The 21776-nt window shown below is 39.8% G+C and overlaps 1 protein-coding gene across 5 annotated transcripts in view; it reads right to left on the reverse strand.

Moving 5' to 3' along the window:
• Positions 1-21776, reverse strand: part of LOC105468098 (C2 calcium dependent domain containing 6) — a 176309-nt gene that overhangs the window by 26401 nt on the left and 128132 nt on the right. For 4 of the 5 annotated variants that reach the window (XM_071073183.1, XM_071073184.1, XM_071073185.1 and 1 more), the window contains exon 15: positions 19218-19276. The exons of the other annotated variant lie outside the window; for it this stretch is intronic. In XM_071073183.1, the coding sequence (XP_070929284.1) occupies positions 19218-19276 (59 nt within the window). The remainder of the gene's footprint in view (positions 1-19217; positions 19277-21776) is intronic. 5 annotated transcript variants of the gene reach the window in all.

The following is a 21776-nucleotide window of genomic DNA, read 5'->3' on the forward strand; positions in this document are numbered from 1 at the left end:
CCTGTGCTAGCTAGACCACGTTTGAACATCAGAGAGCTCCAGCAGTGTGGTCCCCACTGACATGCATCAGCCCATATGCTGGCACGCACTCATTGCACCAGTACCCGTATGCAAGGACAAACCATGTCTCCACTTCCCTGCTGGTGTGTGGGTGCATGTGCACCCCTCCATGCCATTGCTGCTGGCATGAGTGTAACTACTGCCCCTGTTGCCATGCGGCAGTGCCACTGTCACCATTGTGAACATGCACAGGGACAACAGTGGCCCTGTTTCCTGCCCTGTACCACCACTGCCACAGGCGTGAACTGGCACATGGAAGTTGCCAGCCCCACACCCATTAGTGACTGGCCTCCATGCTGACACTGCTACAGGTGCAAATGGGCACAGGGACCTCAGTGGGCCTGCTCCCCTCCCCCCTCCTGTGCCACCACCACTGCTATTGTCAATGCCTGCATGCAGGCCAGCAGCCCCAGGCCTGCCTGCACGCCACCCCAGCCCTCCAGTGTGTACCCCGCAGTACTGCTGTTGCTGCTGCTGATGGCACAAGGGAAGGAGCACAGACACCACAGCCACAGACTGAGGAAGTGCTTTGGCTGGCACCACTGTTTGGAGTGTTGTGACCAATGGTCTAGGAACACCTTGGCCCCTCCAGCTCAGCAGTTTCCCAACAAGGGACTGGAGAACAAAGCTGGGACCCAATACAAGCCCCCCAGAGTTAGGGCACACAGCCTAGCAGTGCTGAGCTGAGCCTTGGCCCTCCTAAAAATCTACCAGAAATGAAGCCAGTCAACTGAACCTACCTTATACCATAATCAAACCCAGAAGGACATCAAAGAAGATTTTTTTTTTAAATCTAAAGGATAGCAACTTCAAAGATTGAAGGAACATCAACCCACAGAGATGAGAAAGAACCAGTGCAAGAACTCTGGCAGCTCTAAAAGCCAGAGAGTCTTCTTACCTCCCAACAACTGCACTAGTTCCCCAGTAATGGTTTTTAACCAGGCTGAAATGGCTGGAATGACAGAAATAGAATTCAGAACATGGATAAAAATGGAGATCATTGATATTCAGGAGAAAGCCAAAACGCAATCCAAGAAATCTAAGGAATGCAATAAAATAATACAGGATATGAAAGACAAAATGTCTATTTTAAGAAAGAACCAAACTGAGCTTATAGAGCTGAAAAACTCACTTCAAGGATTTCAGAATACAATAGCAAGTATTAATATTAACAGCAAAATCAACCAAACTGAGGAAAGAATCTCAGAGCTTGAAGACCTGCTATCTGAAATAACTTAGACAAAAATAAAGAAAAATCAACAAAGAACAAAACCGGTGTGGGGGGTCACCCAAGATGGCCGAATAGAAACAGCTCCAGACTCCAGCTCCCAGCGTGAGCGACACACAAGATGGGTGATTTCTGCATTTTCAACTGAGGTACTGGGTTCATCTTACTGGGGCGTGTCGGACAGTTGGTGCTGGTCAGCGGGTGCAGCCCGACCAGTGAGAGCTGAAGCAGGGTGAGGCATCACCTCACCTGGGAAGTGCAAGGGGGAAGGGAATTCCTTTTCCTAGCCAAGGGAAACTGAGGCACACAACACCTGGAAAATCGGTTAACTCCCACCCTAATATTGCACTTTACCAAGGGTCTTAGCAAATGGCACACCAGGCGATTATATCCCACACCTGGCCCGGAGGGTCCCACACACACAGAGCCTCCCTCATTGCTAGCACAGCAGTCTGGATAGTTGTGCAAGGCGGTAGCACTGCAAGACAGCAGCGAGGCTGGGTGAGGGGCGGCTGCCATTGCTGAGGCTTAAGTAGGTAAACAAAGCCGCTGGGAAGCTCAAATTGGGTAGAGCCCACTGCAGCTCAAGGAGGCCTGCCTGCCTCTGTCGACTCCACCTCTGGGGACAGGGCATAGCTAAACCAAAAGCAGCAAAAACCTCTGCAGATGTAAATGTCCCTGTCTGACAGCTTTGAAGAGAGCAGTGGTTCTCCCAGCATGGAGCTTGAGATATGAGAACAGACAGACTGCCTGCTCAAGTGTGTCCCTGACCCCTGAGTAGCCTAACTGGGAGACATCCCCCACTAGGGGCAGACCGACACCTCACACCTCACACGGCTGGGTACACCCCTGAGACAAAGCTTCCAGAGCAAGAATCAGACAGCAACACTCGCTGCTCAGGAATATTCTATCTTCTGCAGCCTCTGCTGCTGATACCCAGGCAAACAGGGTCTGGAGTGGACCTCAAGCAAACTCCAACAGACCTGCAGCTGAGGGTCCTGGATGTTAGAAGAAAAACTAACAAACAGAAAGCACACCCACACCAAAACCCCATCAGTACGTCACCATCATCAAAGACCAAAGGCAGATAAAACCACAAAGATGGGGAAAAAGCAGTGCAGAAAAGCTGGAAATTCAAAAAATCAGAGCGCATCTCCCCCTCCAAAGGAACACAGCTCATCGCCAGCAACAGAACAAAGCTGGACGGAGAATGACTTTGACAAGTTGAGAGAAGAAGGCTTCAGTCGATCAAACTTCTCAGAGCTAAAGGAGGAACTAAGTACCCAGCACAAAGAAACTAAAAACCTTGAAATAAGAATGGACGAATGGATAACTAGAATAATCAATGCAGAGAAGACCATAAAAGAACTGATAGAGATGAAAACCATGACACGAGAACTATGTGACAAATGCACAAGCTTCAGTAACTGACTCAATCAAATGGAAGAAAGAGTATCAGTGATTGAAGATCAAAGGAATGAAATGAAGCAAGAAGAGAAGTGTAGAGAAAAAAGAGAAAGAGGAAATGAACAAAGCCTCCAAGAAATATGGGATTATGTGAAAAGACCAAATCTATGTCTGATTGGTGTGCCTGAAAGTGACGGGGAAAATGGAACCAAGTTCGAAAACACTCTGCAGGATATCATCCAGGAGAACTTCCCCAACCTAGTAAGGCAGGCCAATATTCAAATTCAGGAAATACAGAGAACGCCACGAGATACTCGAGGAGGAGATACTCCTCGAGAAGAGCAACTCCAAGACACAAAATTGTCAGATTCACCAAAGTTGAAATGAAGGAAAAAATGTTAAGGGCAGCCAGAGAGAAAGGTCGGGTTACCCACAAAGGGAAGCCCATCAGACTAACAGCAGATCTCTCGGCAGAAACTCTAAAAGCCAGAAGAGAGTGGGGCCAATATTCAATATTCTTAAAGAAAAGAATTTTCAACTTATACTTTCATATCAAGCCAAACTAAGTTTCATAAGTGAAGGAGAAATAAAATCCTTTAAAGACAAGCAAATGCTGAGAGATTTTATCACCACCAGGCCTGCCCTACAAGAGATCCTGAAGGAAGCACTAAATATGGAAAGGAACAACAGATACCAGCCATTGCAAAAGCATGCCAAAATGTAAAGACCATCAATGCTAGGAAGAAACTGCATCAACTATTGAGCAAAATAACCAGCTAATATCATAATGACAGGATCAAGTTCACACATAACAATATTAACCTTAAATGTAAGTGGACTAAATGGTCCAATTAAAAGACACAGACTGGCAAATCGGATAAAGAGTCAAGACCCATCAGTTTGCTGTATTCAGGAGACCCATCTCACATGCAGAGACACACATAGGCTCAAAATAAAGGGATGGAGGAAGATCTACCAGGCAAATGGAAAACAAAAAAAAGCAGGGGTTGCAATCCTAGTCTCGGATAAAACAGACTTTAAACCATCAAAGATAAAAAGAGACAAAGAAGGCCATTACATAATGGTAAAGGGATCAATTCATCAGGAAGAGCTAACTATCCTAAATATATATGCACCCAATACAGGAGCACCTAGATTCATAAACTAAGTCCTTAGAGACTTACAAAGAGACTTAAACTCCCATACAATAATAATGGGAGACTTTAACACCCCACTGTCAACATTAGACAGATCAATGAGACAGAAAGTTAACAAAGATATCGAGGAATTGAACTCAACTCTGCACCAAGCAGACCTAATAGACATCTACAGAACTCTCCACCCCAAATCAACAGAATATACATTCTTCTCAGCACCACATCGCACTTCTTCCAAAACTGACCACATAGTTGGAAGTAAAGCACTCCTCAGCAAATGCAAAAGAACACAAATTATAACAAACTGTCTCTCAGACCACAGTGCCATCACACTAGAACTCAGGACTAAGAAACTCAATCAAAACCACTCAACTACATGGAAACTGAACAACCTGCTTCTGGAATGACTACCGGGTACATAACAAAATGAAGGCAGAAATAAAGATGTTCTTTGAAACCGATGAGAACAAAGATACAACATACCAGAATCGCTGGGACACATTTAAAGCAGTGTGTAGAGGGAAATTACAGCACTAAATGCCCACAAGAGAAAGCAGGAAAGATCTAAAATTGACACTCTAACATCACAATTAAAAGAACTAGAGAAGCAAGAGCAAACACATTCAAAAGTTAGCAGAAGGCAAGAAATAACCAAGATCAGAGCAGAACTGAAGGAGATAGAGACACAAAAAACCCTCCAAAAAAATCAATGAATCCAGGAGCTGGTTTTTTTAAAAGATCAACAAAATTGATAGGCTGCTAGCAAGACTAATAAAGAAGAAAAGACAGAAGAATCAAATAGACGCAATAAAAAATGATAAAGGGGATATCACCACCAACCCCACAGAAATACAAACTATCATCAGAGAATACTATAAACACCTCTATGCAAATAAACTAGAAAACCTAGAAGAAATGGATAATTTCCTGGACACTTACACTCTCCCAAGACTAAACCAGGAAGAAGTTGAATCCCTGAACAGACCAATAGCAGGCTCCGAAATTGAGGCAATAATTAAGAGCCTACCGACCAAAAAAAGTCCAGGACCAGACAGATTCACCACCGAATTCTACCAGAGGTACAAGGAGGAGCTGGTACCATTCCTTCTGAAACTATTCCAATCAATAGAAAAAGAGGGAATCCTCCCTAACTTATTTTATGAGACCAACATCATCCTGATACCAAAGCCTGGCAGAGACACAAGAAAAAAAGACAATTTTAGACCAGTATCCTTGATGAACATCGATGCAAAAATCCTCAATAAAATACTGGCAAACCGAATCCAGCAGCACATCAAAAAGCTTATCCACCATGATCAAGCAGGCTTCATCCCTGGGATGCAAGGCTGGTTCAACATATGCAAATCAATAAACATAATCCAGCATATAAACAGAACCAAAGACAAAAACCACATGATTATCTCAATAGATGAAGAGAAGGCCTTTGACAAAATTCAGTAGCCCTTCATGCTAAAAAAAACTCTCAATAAATTTGGTATTGATAGAACGTATCTCAAAATAATAAGAGCTATTTATGACAAACCCACAGCCAATATCGTACTGAATGGGCAAAAACTCGAAGCATTCCCTTTGAAAACTGGCACAAGACAGGGATGCCCTCTCTTACCACTCCTATTCAACATAGTGTTGGAAGTTCTAGCTAGGGCACTCAGGCAACAGAAAGAAATAAAGGGTATTGAGTTAGGAAAAGAAGAAGTCAAATTGTCCCTGTTTGCAGATGACATGATTATATATTTAGAAAACCCCATCATCTCAGCCCAAAATCTCCTTAAGCTGATAAGAAACTTCAGCAAAGTCTCAGGATATAAAATCAATGTGCAAAAATCACAAGCATTCTTAAACACCAGTAACAGACAACCAGAGAGCCAAATCATGAATGAAATCCCATTCACAATAGCTTCAAAGAGAATAAAATACCTAGGAATCCAACTTACAAGGGATGTGAAGGACCTCTTCAAACAGAACTACAAACCACTGCTCAGTGAAATAAAAGAGGACACAAACAAATGGAAGAACATACCATGCTCATGGATAGGAAGAATCAATATTGTGAAAATAGCCATACTGCCCAAGGTAATTTATAGATTCAATGCCATCCCCATCAAGCTACCAATGACTTTCTTCACAGAATTGGAAAAAACTACTTTAAAGTTCATGTGGAACCAAAAAAAGAGCCCACATTGCCAAGACAATCCTAAGTCAAAAGAACAAAGCTGGAGGCATCATGCTACCTGACTTCAAACTATACTACAAGGCTACAGTAACCAAAACAGCATGGTACTGTTATCAAAACAGAGATATAGACCAATGGAACAGAACAGAGCCTTCAGAAATAATACCACACATCTACAGCCATCTGATCTTTGACAAACCTGACAAAAACAAGAAATGGGGAAAGGATTCCCTAGTTAATAAATGGTGCTGGGAAAATTGGCTAGCCATAAGTAGAAAGCTGAAACTGGATCCTGTCCTTACTCCTTATACAGAAATTAATTCAAGATGGATTAGAGACTTAAGTGTTAGACCTAAAACCATAAAAACCCTAGAAGAAAACCTGGGTAATACCTTTAAGGACATAGGCATGGGCAAGGACTTCATGTCTAAAACACCAAAAGCAACGGCCACGAAAGCCAAAATTGACAAATGGGATCTAATTAAACTAAAGAGCTTCTGCACAGCAAAAGGAACTACCATCAGAGTGAACAGCCAACCTACAGAATGGGAGAAAATTTTTGCAATCTACTTATCTGACAAAGGGCTAATATCCAGAACCTACAAAGAACTCAAACAAATTTACAAGAAAAATACAAACAACCCCATCAAAAAGTGGGCAAAGGATATGAATAGACACTTCTCAAAAGAAGACATTCATATAGTCAACAGACACACGAAAAAATTCTCATCATCACTTGTCATCAGGGAAATGCAAATCAAAACCACAATGTGATACCATATGACACCAGTTAGAATGGCAATCATTAAAAAATCAGGAAACAACAGGTGCTGGAGAGGATGTGGAGAAATAGGAACACTTTTACACTGTTCGTGGGACTGTAAACTAGTTTAACCATTGCGGAAAACAGTGTGGCGATTCCTCAAGGATCTAGAAGTAGAAATACCATTTGACCCAGTCATCCCATTACTGGTTATATATCCAAAGGATTATAAATGATGCTGCTATAAAGACACATGCACATTTATGCAGCCAACAGACACATGAAAAAATGTTCAACATCACTGGTCATAAGAGAAACCACAATGAGATACCATCTCACACCAGTTAGAATGGTGATCATTAAAAAGTCAGGAGACAACAAATGCTGGAGAGGATGTGGAGAAATAGGAACACTTTTACACTGTTGGTGGGACTGTAAACTAGTTCAACCATTGTGGAAGACAGTGTGGCGATTCCTCAAGGATCTAGAACTAGAAATACCATTTGACCCAGCCATCCCATTACTGGGTCTATACCCAAAGGACTGTAAATCATGCCGCTGTAAAGACACATGCACATGTATTGTAATAGCAAAGACTTGGAACCACCCAAATGTCCATCAATAATAGACTGGATTAAGAAATGTGGCACATATACACCATGGAATACTATGCAGCCATAAAAAAGGATGAGTTCGTGTCCTTTGTAGGGACATGGATGCAACTGGAAACCATCATTCTCAGCAAACTACCACAAGAACAGAAAACCAAACATCGCATGTTCTCACTCATAGGTGGGAACTGAACCATGAGATTTGCACACAGGAAGGGGAACATCACACACTGGAGCCTATTGTGGGGAGGGGGTAAGAGGGAGAGGGGAAGGATAGCATTAGGAGATATACCTAATGTAAATGATGAGTTAATGGGTGCAGCACACCAACATGGCACATGTATACATACGTAACAAACCTGAACTTTGTGCACATGTACCCTAGAACTTAAAGTATATATATATATATATATATATATATATATATATATATATATATATAAAAAGAAGAAAACCTATGAGAAATATGGGACTATGTAAAGAGACCAAATCTATAACTCACTGTCATCCCTGAAAGATGGAGAGAGAAAGCAAGTAACTTGGAAAACATATTTCAGAATATTGTCTGTGAAAATTTCCCCAACCTCACTAGAGAGGACAACATTCACATTCAGGAAATGCAGAGAAACCCAGTGAAATACAACACAAGAAGACCATCCCCAAGACACACAGTCATCACATTCTCTGAGGTCAAAATTAAAGAAAAATTGTTAAAGAAAGCTAGAAAGAAGAGGCAGGTCACCTAGAAAGGGTTACCCATCAAGTTAATGGTGGAACTTTCAGCAGAAACACTTATAAGCCTGAAGATAATGGAGGCCTATATTCAACATTCTTAAAGATAGAATTTTCAACCAAGAATTTCATATTCAGCCAAACTAAGTTTCATAAGCAAAGGAGAAATAATATTCTTCTCAGACAAGCAAATGCTAAGGGATTTCATTACCAGCAGACCTGCCTTATAAGAGGTCCTGAAGGGAATGCTAAACATGGAAAGGAAAGACTGTTATGAGCCACTACAGAAACATACTTAAGTACATACAACAGTGACACTATAAAGCAACCACACAAACAAGTCTGCATAATAACCAGCTAACAACATGATGACCGGAACAAATCTGCACATATCAATACTAACTTTAAATGTCAACAAGCTAAATTCCCCAAGTAAGAATCACAGAGTGGCACTGAACGAAGAAGCAAGACCCAATGGTATTCTGTCTTCAAGAGACCCATCTCACATGCGGTGACACCCATAGGCTCAAAGTAAAGCAATCAGAAAACAGAAAAAATCAGGGTTGCTATTCTAATTTCAGACAAAACAAACCAACAAAGATCAAGAAAGACAAAGAAGGGCATTACATGATGGTAAAGGGCTCGATTCAACAAGATCTAACTGTCCTAAATATATACACACTCAAAACAGGAACACTCAGAGACCTACAAAGACACTTAGATAACCACAGAAAAATAATGAGAGACTTCAACATCCCACTGACAGTATTAGACAGACCACTGAGGCAGAAAACTAACAAAGATATTCAGGACCTGAACCCAACACTTGCCAAAAGGGCCTAATAGACATCTACACTCCACTCCATCCCAAAACAACAGAATATACATTCTTCTCATGTGCACATGGTACATACTCTAAAATCGATCACACAACCAGACATAAAACAATCCTCAGCAAACTCAAAAATACCAAAATAATAACAATGATGCTCTTGTACCACAGTGCAATAAAAATAGAAATAAATACTAAGAAAATCGCTCAAAACCATATAATCACATGGAAATTAAACAATCTGCTCCTGAATGGCTTTTGGGTAAATAATGAAATTAAGACAGAAATAAAGAAATTCTTTGAAATTAACAAGAACAAAAGATACAACATACCAGAATCTCTGGGTCACAGCTAAGGCAGTATTAGGAGGGAAGTTTATAGCACTAAACACCCATATCAAAAAGTTAGAAAGATCTCAAATTAACAAACTAACAACACAACTAGAGGAACTAGAGAAACAAGAGCAAACTAACCCTGAAGTGATCATAAGACAAGAAATAACCAAAATCAAAGCTGAAGTGAAAGAAACTGAGATGTGAAAAACCATACAAAGGATCAATGAATCCAGGAGTTGTTTTTTTGAAAATATTTATAAGATAGATAGACTGCTAGCTAGACTAATACAGAAAGAGAGAAGATCCAAATTAACACAATCAGAAATGACCAAGGGGACATTACCACTGACCCCACAGAAACACAAAAAACCCTCAGAGACTATTATGAACACTTCTATGAATGCAAGCTAGAAAACCTAGAAGAAATTGATAAATCCTGGACACACACAACACCCAAGACTGAGCCAGGAAGAACATGAATCCCTTAACAGACCAATAATGAGTTCCAAAATTGAATCAGTAATATAAAGGCTGCCAACCAAAAAAAAAGTCATGGACCAGATGGATTCAAGGCCAAATTTTAAACAGCTGTTACTACTACTGAAACTATTCCAAAAATTGAGGAGAAGGGACTTGGCTTCCTAACTTATCTATGAGGCCAGCATCATCCTGATACCAAAACCTGGAAGAGACACAATAGAAAAAGAAAACTTCAATATCCTTGATGAACATAGATGTAAATATCCTTAACAAAATACTAGAAAACTGAATCCAGCAGCACATAAAAAAGCTAATCCACTATAATCAAATAGGCTTTATGCCTGAGATGCAAGGTTGGTTCAACGTATACAATAGACACTTCTCAAAAGAAGACATACACCCAGCCAATGATCATATGAGAAAATGTGCAACATCACTAATCATTAGAGAAATGTAAATCAAAACCACAGTGATATGCCATCTCACACCAGTCAGAATGGCTATTAAAAAGTCAAAAAATAACTGGCAGGGTTGCAGTGAAGAAGGAACACTTATACACTGCTGGGAGGAATGTAAATTAGTTCAGCCATTGTGGAAAGTAGTTTGGCAATTTCTGAAAGAACTTGAAACAAAATTTCCATCTGACCCAGCAATCCCGTTATTGGATACACACCCAAAGGAATATAAATCATTCTACCATAAAGACACATGCACACATATGTTCATCACAGCACTGTTCACAATAGCAAAGATTAGGAATCAACCTAAATGTCCATCCATGGTAGACTAGATAAAGAAAATATGGTACATATATATCATGTAATACTATGTAGCCATAAAAAAGAATGAGATCACATCCTTTGCAGCAACATGGGTGGAGCTGGAGGCAATTGTCCTAAGCAAACTAACACAGGAACAGAAAACCAAATACTGCATGTTCCCACTGAGTACATATGGACACAAAGAAGGGAACAACAGACACTGGGGTCAGGGTGGAGAGTGGGAGGAAGGTGAGGATAAAAAACTACCCATTGAATACTATGTTTATTACTTGGGTAATGAAGTAATCTGATGAAAACCCTGTGACAAACAATTTACCTATGTAAGAAATCTGAACATGTACTCCAAACCTAAAATAAAAGTTAAAAATAAAAAATATGGTTCATGCTTGTTATCCCAGCACTTTGGAAGGCAGAGGCAGACAGATCACTTGAGCTCAGGTGTTTAAGAAAAGCCTGGACGATATGGTGGAACCTCTTCTCTACCAAAAATACAAAAATTAGCTGAGCATGGTAGCATGCACCTGTAGCTACTCGGGAGACTGAGATGGGAGGATGGCTTGAGCCTAGGAGGCTGAGATACCACCGCTGTACTCCAGCCTAGGTGACAGAGCCAGACCCTGTCTCAAAAAATAATACATGAAATAAAATAAATAAAACTGCTAAAATTTTACAATTTTAAATTCCCACCAGCAGTTGTTCCACATTTCACCCCTATTTAGTTTTATTCTGTTTCAATGAGGCTTAAGTTCATTTTTTCTCTATGGATGTCCAATTGCTCCAGTGCCAGTTGTTGAAAAGGCTGTCTTTCCTCCACTGAATTGCTTTTGCATCACTGTCAAAAATCAGTTGGCAGCACTTTGGGAGGCCAAGGCGGGCGGATCACCTGAGGTCAGGAGTTCGAGACCAGCCTGTCCAACATGGAGAAACCCCGTCTCTACTGAAAATACAAAATTAGCCAGGCGTGGTGGTGCATGCCTGTAATCCCAGCTACTCAGGAGGCTAAGGCCGGAGAATTGCTTAAAACTGGGAGGTGGAGGTTGTGGTGAGCCGAGATCACACCATTGCACTCCAGCCTGGGCAACAAGAGCAAAACTGTCTCAAAAAAAAAAAAAAAAATCAGTTGGCCATGCTTTTGGGGGACTATCTCTGGGATGTCTATTCTGTTTCATTGACCTATGTGTCTATCTCTCCTTTATTCTTGATTACTTAATATCAAGTAAAGTGATTCCTTCCACTTTAGGCTTTTGTAAAGATTGTTTTGGCTATCCTAGGGTCCGTGCTTTTCTACAAACATTTTAGCATGATCTTGTCTACGTCTAGAAAAAGTTATAATATACATATAAATTGCATTAAATCTACACATCAATTTGAAGTGAACTGACATCTTTATTATGTTGAATCTTCCAATCCAGAAACACGGTATGTCCCTCCATTTCCTTAGGTCTTGGATTTCTTCCATCAGCATTTTGTAATTGTTATCATACAGATTCTATACATGTTTTATTAGATTTGTAAGTATTTTTGTTTTCTTTGGAGTTATTGTAAATGTTATTGTGTTTTAAAGTTTTGTTTCCACCTGTTCATTGTTAATCTATAGAAATGGTATCAATGTTTTGCATATGGAATTTGTATCCTTCAATCTTGCTGAATTCACTTATTCGTTGTAGTACTGTTTTTTTGTAGGCTCCATGATGTTTTCTGCATAGTCAGTCATGTCATCTGAAAATAGTTTTATTTCTTCCTTCCCAATTGGCATAATTTTTATCTCCTTTCTATATTGAGAAAGAGTGGTAAGAGCATACACCTTTGCCCTGCTCCTGATCTTAGAGGGAAAGTGTTCCATTTTTTAACATTAAGCGTGATGTAAGCTGTGAGTTTTTGTAGATGCTCTTTATCAAGTTGAGAAAGTTACCTCTTATTTCTAGTTTGTTGAGAGCTTTTACTCATGACTGAGTATTGAATTTTGTGAAAAACTTTTGTATCAGTTTATATTATATGATTTTATTCCTTTAGTCTGTGCATACATTAGATTACCCAGATTGATTTTTAAATGTTGAACCAGCCTTGCATATGCAGAGCAAATCTCATTTGGCCATAGTGTATAATTATTTTTATACATTCCTATATTTTATTGAGGATTTTGCATCTAAGTTCATGAGACATACTGGTCTGTAATTCTTTTTTTTTTTTTTTTTTGAGATGGAGTCTTGCTCTGTTGCCCAGGCTGGAGTGCAGTGGTGCGATCTTGGCTCACTGCAAGCTCTGCCTCCCGGGTTCATGCCATTCTCCTGCCTCAGCTTCCTGAGTAGCTGGGACTACAGGCACCCGCTACCATGCCCAGCTAATTTTTTGTATTTTTAGTAGAGACGGGATTTCACCGCATTAGCCAGGATGGTATTGATCTCCTGACCTCTTGATCTGCCTGCCTCGGCCTCCCAAAGTGCTGGGATTTCAGGCGTGAGCCACCGTGCCCGGCCTGTAATTCTCTTTATTTTCACTGTCTTCATCTTGTTTTGTTATTACAGTGTTATTAGCCTCACAAAATGAGTTGGGAAATGTTCCCTCCTTTTATGTTTTTTGGAATAGATTGTGTAAAATTGTTGATTTCTGTTCCAGGAGCTTTTAAGTTACCATTTTTTGCGACGGAGTCTCATTCTGTCACCCAGGCTGGAGTGCAGTAGCATGATCCTGGCTCACTGCAACCTCTGCTTCCTGAGTTCAAGCGATTCTCGTGCCTCAGCCTGCCGAGTAGCTGACATTAAAGGCGCCCGCCACCACACCTGGCTAATTTTTGTATTTTTAGTAGAGATGGGGTTTCACCATGTTGGTCAGGCTGATTTCAAACTCCTCAGGTGATCCTCCCACCTCGGCCTCCCAAAAGTGCTGGGATTACAGGCATGAGCCACTGTGCCTGGCCCAATTCAATTTCTTCAGTGGCCATAGAACTATTGTTTGTCTACTTCGTCTTGGTCGAGGTAGTTTAGGTAGTTTATGGTTTTCCAGGACTTACTCCATTTCCTCTAAGTTGTCATATTTATGAGCATAGAGTTATCTGTAGTATTCTCTTATTATCTTTTTAATGATTGCAAACTCTGCAGCGATATATTATTTCATTCTTGATACTGGTAATTTGTATCTTTTTTAATCATTTTAATTCTTGCTAGAGGTTTATCAATTTTACTGATTATATTGAAGAACCAGATTTTTTGGCGTTATTAATTTTCCTTAATAGCTTTTTAATTTCAGTTTCATTGATTTCTGCTCTTATATTATTTTCTTCTCTAGGCTTGGAGTTTGTTTTGCTGTTCTTTTTCTAAGTAGTTGAGGTGGGAACTTACTGATTTGAGAATTTACCTTTCTGGTATACGCATTTAATGTAATACACTTTCTTCAACATTGTTTCAGCTGTGTCCTGCAAATTTCCATACATGGTATTTCCATTTTTATTGAGTTCTATGTTTCTTTTACTCCATTTGAGACTTCCTCTTTGCCCCAAGAATTATTTAGAACTGTATACTTGTTTAATTGCCAAATATTGGAGATTTTCCTGTTATCCTTGTTATTGATTTTGATTCCATGTTATATAAAGGAGACAAAGATGTCTCCGTATATTTTTCCCTTGTCTCCTGACACTTAGGCTGTTGATATGGTTTATCTCTGTGTCCCCATCCAAATCTCATCTTGAATTGTAATCCTCATGTGTTGGGGAGGGGCCCGGTGGGAGGAAACTGGATCATACGGGTGGTTCCCCCCATGCTGTTCTTGTGATAGTTAAGTTCTCATGAGATGTGATGGTTTAAAAGAATGGCACTTCCCCCCTTGCTGTGTCTCCTGCCACCTTGTGAAGGTGCTTGCTTCTCCTTTGCCTTCTGCCATGATTGTAAGTTTCCTGAGGCCTCCCCAGCCATGTGGAACTGAGAGTCAATTAAATCTCTTCTCTTTAAAAATTACCCAGTCTCAGGTAGTTCTTTATAGCAGTGTAAAAACTAACTAATACAGTTTACTTCTTCACGGCAGGCTGAGACTCATTATCTCATAAGCCTGTTAACAGAAGACTAAAATTTGTATGTATCAAATTGTTTTAAATATAACACAAATAAGCATATTTTTGGCTATTGAGACTACCTGCTTTGCATGCCCCACAGAACTGTGCCCAGCATCTGCTAGCCATAGATTAGATAAAACTTAGGAATATAAAGGCCCCAGACCTCTGCTGCCCATTGGAGCTCTGTGATCTAGAGACTCCCTGCCAGGTTACTGAGTGAAAGCATGTAGATGTGTAACCCTTCTTTCTGACACTCTTCTCCCCTAGGAATTTCCTTGCCTTCTGAGTGGTGCTCTTCTCTACCCCATGCTATCACTTCTGGATAGTCTCATGCCATAAGGGACTACTCCAGCTTGTGAACCTGTCAAAGCATCATCCAAATAAAGTTTTGTGTACCACTGCCACTTCATGGCCATAGTTTTTTCCTTGACCATCCCCCAAATCCTTTGAATTCCTTTATATTCCATTATGGTTAATTAACATACTTCATGTGGTTTTAATTATTCTACATTTGCTGAACTTTGTTTTATGACCCAGGATATGGTCTATCTTGGTGAATGTTCCATGAGCATGTGAAGACAATGTATATCTGCTATATTGTTAGGCAGAGTGTCAGATCTTATTAGTTGACTGTGTTATTCCAGCCTTTTATATACTTGATTTTCTGCCTAGTAGTTCCATAAATTGCTGAGAGTGGGTGTTGATATCCCCAATTATAATTGAGGATTTTATTTCCTCTTTCAGCTCTATTGGATTTTGGCTTATGCATTTCCAGGCTCTGTTGCTTTAGGATTATTATGTCTTCTTTGTGAATTGATAATATTATTATTATATAGCATTCCTCTTTTTGGCTATTTTTTTTGCACTGAAGTCTAGTTTCTCTGAGTAATGTGTTGAAGTCTCATGGCATCCCACTACATCCTACCCCATCCTGCCCAGGATGGGAACAATCCCTTTGTCCAGCACATCCATGCTGTATACACTACCCAGCCATTAATCACTTGGTACCCATCTTTTATCATCTTACTTCATCTCAAGGAGAAGGGTGAGTATAGCACAATGAGACATTTTGAGAGAAAGAGACCACATTCATATAACTTATATTACAGTATATTATAATTGTTCTATTTTATTATTAGATGTTGTTAACTTCTTACCATGCCTAATTTATAAAGTAAACTTCATCATAGATATGTATGTATACAAAAAACATAAAGCATATAATGTCTGGTAAAATCTGTGGTTTCAGGAATCCACTGGGGATGTTGAAATGTATGCCCTGTGGAGCAGAGGGGATGACTGTATTTGGCTGCAGCAATTTCTAAGCAAAGTGTTGAAGGTATGGCTTGGGTCTGAATGCTTATTGTAAAATGTGAGAGGAAAGACATCACTTAAAGATAGACTTGTTAGGCAAAAAGAAACCAGAACTTAAAGATTTGGTGAATTCTTAAGCTATCCATATTGCAAAAAATGAGAAAGCATGTTTGGGAGACAATGCTAAGGGTATAGCCAAGCAACCATTTAATAAAAAGATTAATGTAAGTGTGAAGCACAGACTTCATCAGTCATCTCAACAGAAGCCAGGCACTACTCTTCAAGACAAAGGAAAAAACAACCCCAAAGGCAATTCAGAGATCATCAGGGCTGCTTCCTCAGTTTCAAAAGGGGAGACCATTTCCTCAATTTTGACAGGTCAGATGGAGCCCCTGCCCAAAGCTGTGGGAGTGCAGTCACCCAAAGCCATGGGAGCAGAGCTGCCTGGAGCCTGGGGGGTCCCATCCCTGCCTAGTAAAGGTGTTGGGGCAGGATCTCTATCCAAGTGGGTCCATAAGGCAAGACTCCCACCACAGTGAGTCCAGAAGGCAGGACTTTTGTCCTAGAACACTGAGCTAAAGAGAATTATTCTCAAGCCTTAAGATCTCAGAGTTTGCCTTGTAGTTTGGACCTACTTGGGACTTGTTACTCCTTTTTTTCTTTCCTACTTCTCCCTTTTGCAATGAGAATGTTTCTTCTATGCTTATGTCACCCAAAAGTAATGTTGATAACCTAATCCCCAATGTGATGGTATTTGGAGGTAGGGCCTGTGGAAGCTGATTAGGTCATAAGGGCAGAGCCCTCATGAGTGGGATTACTGTCCTTATAAAAGAGACCCCAGAGAACTCTTTTACCCCTTCCACCATGTGAAGGCACAGCAAGAACATAGCAGTCTGTAAACTAGGAAGTGCGCCCTCGCCAGACACTGAAAATGCAGGAGCCCTTGGTCTTAGACTTCCCAGCCTCCAGAAATGTGAAAAATAAATTTCTGTTGTTTATAAACCACCCACTTTATGGTATTTTGGTTATAGCAGTGAACTAAACAGGTGGTAATGTGCCAAAGCACCTGAGTTGCCATAGTTAATATGGAGTCAGGCCCAATCTCAAGCCAACTGTCAGATAATCTTTAATAACAGGTACTACTTTGCCTATACCTACCATTCTTTGTATCTCCTTTTAGAACAATTATATTACCGATATAATACTGATATATTACTGATTGCTCCAAGTACATATTTTCCTCTACCTGGCTGTAAGGTCTTTGAAGTCAAAGGCTGTATTATTTTCATTTTTGTATCCATAGTGCCTGACACATAGTAGGTACTCATTCAAAAAGTACTTGTTGAATGCTAAAGTATCTGACACTGTTCCAGATGCTGGGGAATACAAGACACACAATCTCCTAGCTCTCAAGGAGCTTACATTCTGGTGGAGAAGAATGACAACTATGATTGAAGATTTTGGTACACTGGCATTTAGGAGATGGTTTATACTTTTTTAGGTGTCTCTGAGTCTCTTGGAGACCCTAGAGCTGCATTTTTCTGATAAAATTTATCTTTGTAAAAATATATTGAATTGGAATAGACACAAAATCTCAAGTCTTCCAGCTCAATGATGCTATTAAAATATTAGTTGTTTGAATGGTCCTGAGAATGCTACTGCTATGAGACTTCAGGTGAATTCAGCCAAAACAATGGGTATTGTATATGCAAGGCACTGGAAAATATTTTACATATGTTGTTTCATTGAATCACCTTTTTTTGTTTAAAAAGGCCTTTCATTACCAACCTCTACCCTCCCTCTTCTGCCAGGTTCCTGTTAAGTGTGTTTTTCACAGGATGCTCCTAAAACACCCTGTGCCTCCATCTAGTATAGCTGTAATTCTGTGCCTACTTTTCCGTCAACCACATTCACTAATATATTTTTAATTTCTGAAGGTCGGGGATCAGGAGATAAGTACATTAATTTTATGCACTCTAGGGTCAAATTCCAACTTTCTTACTGATTGTGACCTTATACAAGTTATCTAATTTCACTGAGACTCAGTTTTCTCCTCTGCAAAATGAAAATAATAATAATGCCCATTTTTTGTAAGGATTACATAAAATAATGGCCATAAAAAGCTTAACATGGTACCCATTATGTAGCATAGTCTCTTTAAATATTAACTGGCATGGTGTCTGCTATATAGTATGTATTTCCATAAATGTTTTATAAATAATGAAGAGACTGGTGCCAGAATCCGGGTCTTCAGGTTTGAAATCTTGTGCTCCTTCTGTAACAACCTAGTACCTTATAGGTATGTGATTTTTTTTTTTCTAAATAAAAGTTTGGCCACATAATCTGATGGAATTCTCATACTATTTTTAGAGGTATGAGTCAGTCTGGAATAAATAGTGTAAGCACCAAAACATTAAAATTTCCACAACACTTAATGGCTTATGGGATAACTGGACTGAATTGTAGGATCAGTAATATTCTGAAAAATTTGGAATTGCTCTCTTTAAAGTGACTAAAGCCTATTGCATGAAGTCCAAGAAATTCTTATATCAAATCTTACTCTTTACAAGAGTATTAGCATAGGGTTCTGATTTCTTAGATTAAGAAAGTTAATCATTAAAAATTACAAGAAAGCACTGACACTTCTTTCGGCGCTTGGAGTTTTCTCCACCGTATGAGCATGGTTCTTGCCTTCTGAGTGCAAAATACGAGGTAGACCGTTTTCTTTCTCTTATTTGTCATTAAAATATTTCTTTCTTGCCTGATCTTCATCTCAAGCTACACATTCCTATTCCATTTCTGAAATACTTATTGCTGTTAGCCTGGCATGGCATTTAGACAACTGACTCTTGAACAGTTAAACATTTTCAAAGTTCAAAGAATGAAATCCAAAATCGTTAACTTTAAGTATTAATGGGAAATTGGGATGAGAAAAGTGGCTTCTTTAAAATTGCTCATGTCCCAGTAGATGGGCAGCCATAGCCTGTGCTTTTCCAGTTTTATTGTGGTTTGCCTATTAAGCAATAACTATTTGGGGGGAGGTAGAAGCAACAAGTAGTGTAGCCGAAAGTTGATGTTACATTTGTATTACTTTATAATAATTTATAAATTTATAAGTAACTATAAAATATATGATAAAGTTGATTCACAATCAATGTATAAATGTATAATAATAAAGAATGTACTTTCTTTTTGGCAGAATACTGTCAGTAAATATTAATTCAAAACAATGTAAAATGCTAAAAGTGGTTTTTAAGGGATATATCAATCTACTTACTGCTTTTCCCTTTCTATTTATATTTCTCGGTCTGTAGGGTTTCTCTTGTATTAACCCATCTGAAAAAGAATGAAGAAAATGATTATGTAAATAAGCTGGCACTTGTGGCATTTGACAAGTGTATTTTACAGACACATCTTTAGTGATTATGAGAGCACAGTTAAGAGCACAGGCTCTGGAGGAGACTGCTTAGACACAGTTTCTGTGACTATGTGACTAACTTTGGACAAGTCATTTGGCCTCCTTCAGCCTTGGTTTCCTCATTTGTCAAAAGACAAAGATCCTCCCTATAAGGTTGTTGTGTGATTTAATGGGTAAGAAACAAAAATTAAATCCTCAGCCCTGCAACCAACTGAGCAGACCCCCTCTTGGCCAGTGGACCCCAGATAAACCTTAAAAACTGAGTTCCCAGCCATGATGGGATGGGAGGTTGGTCATGCCTTGTTATACCCCTTCCTTTGCTAACCACCATTAGGCTTTCTTTCCTAATGGTTAAACAGAAACCGGCCCTTTCAGAAGATTTATTCTCCCGCTGATTTCAGCCAGCTGCCTGTTGTTGCCCCTCCCTTTGTAATTTTGACACAGCAACTGATCGGCATTCTTTCTTGGTAAGAGACTACCCCCCCCGCCACCCCCACCAACACCATGGGCTGGTTCTGGCCAGTTTACAGAGACTGCACACAGGATGCCCCTCTGTCCTCCATTTCAACTTTTGATGTACGGAGTCTAATCTTAATGCATTTAAATGTTAAGTCTCCAGCCCAACGTGAACATAGGAAGAATGTAACATGTATGTTTGCTTACTATGCATGCACATGTCCCACTTGTCATTAATATTCATAGCTCCTCCTATAACTTGTTAAATATATAGCCAACTTGTTTAGCATAAATTCCTCTCTCATCCTTTCCTCTCTCAAAGTGCCTGCTTTAGGCTGGGCACGGTGGCTCATGGGCCTGTAATCCCAGCACTTTGGGAGGCCGAGGTGGGTGGAACCCGAGGTCAAGAGATTGAGACCATTCTGGCCAACATGGTGAAACCCTGTCTCTACTAAAAATACAAAAATTAGCTGGGTGTGGTGGCGCGCACCTGTAGTCCCAGCTACTCAGGAGGCTGAGGCAGGAGAATCACTTGAGCCTGGGAGGCAGAGGTTGCAGAGGGCTGAGATCATGCCATTGCACTCTAGCCTGGGTGACAAAGCAAGACTCTGTCTCAAAAAAAAAAAAAAAAAAAAAAAAAAAAAGTGTCTGCTTCCAGCTTCTGCCCAAGGCTATGCTTCCCAGTACGTGGTTGGCCAACCTACAGGCTGCAACCCTTTTTAAGAAATAAAGCTCTTTTTTCCAAAATTTATGAACATTGTGATTCTTCAGTTGAGAGGGTTAAGGCATATAATAACACTGTGTCTGGAATATAAGCAGCACAAAATAAATATAATTTTGTTGATATTGTTACTGAGAAAAGAAAAATGGGTCAGAGTCTGAGCTATGTAAGGTAAGAAAGATTTATTAGGCCCAGAGAAACATGAATATGGGACTTCAGTCATGACCCCCACCCCCCGCCACCCCACTTCCACACCCATGCCTGGGGGCAATTGCTTAAAGTAATTTTGTTACTGGTTAGCTCCCTCACTTGTTATCTTCATGTTTCAGAAATTTGTAATACAAACAAAAAATGTATAGCCAATCTATACCTTATGTTATCTTAATGGAAATTTTTGGTAAACAACTTAGAAACTACCTCTTCTTTTCCTTTAAAAATACCCTTGTAACTGCTGCTAATTGGAGTGTATATTCAGGGCAACTTGAGTCTATGCTCCTGGGTTGCTGTCCTCAAGCTTGGCCCAAATAGATTGTCTACCAATATAATTTTGCCTTCACTTTTTCCTTTCAGGTCGACATTGCTATCATTACTACCCCCTATCCTCTAACACTTGGCACATTACACCGCTGGATCTGTCACCTAATAACCAACTACTATGTTCAGTAGTAATGTTGAAATGCATACATTAAGTGATTAAAGTTAAATGTCACCATGCTCTGTACTTTTACGTACAGAAGATACACTCTTGTAGACAGATTATAGTAAATGTTTGTATCTAGTACTTCTAGTTTTGACTCTGGCTCTTAATATTAGTTCAAAAAATAAATCAAAAAATCAAAAAAAAATTTAGAAATCTTATCATTGAACTCCTGGTGCTTCTATCCTTTTCTGTGACTGCTAAAGATTATGTACATTATTCAAAGCTGTGCTTCACTGGAAGTACTAAAAAAATGGCTTTCCTTATCTTTCTTGGAGCTACCTCATTTTAGCCTGTCTTCTAACAGTCATTTGGGTAATCTTCCATCACACATTTGCTATAGAGACCCAACTCCGTAAAGCTGTGCAGAGAGTTTACATTCTAGATTTCCTAAAGAATTAAATTCACGTCCCTAGAGAGGAACCTTATGTAACAAACTAAGACAATGACAAAGCGGGGAGTGGAATGACCAAGATCTTCAATGAAAAATTGTCAGCCTAGGCTAAAATACACGTGCATGAATACTGTCAGCCTAGGCTAAAAT

The sequence above is a fragment of the Macaca nemestrina genome, chromosome 11 (genome assembly GCF_043159975.1).
Source record: "Macaca nemestrina isolate mMacNem1 chromosome 11, mMacNem.hap1, whole genome shotgun sequence".
Lineage (NCBI taxonomy): Eukaryota > Metazoa > Chordata > Mammalia > Primates > Cercopithecidae > Macaca > Macaca nemestrina.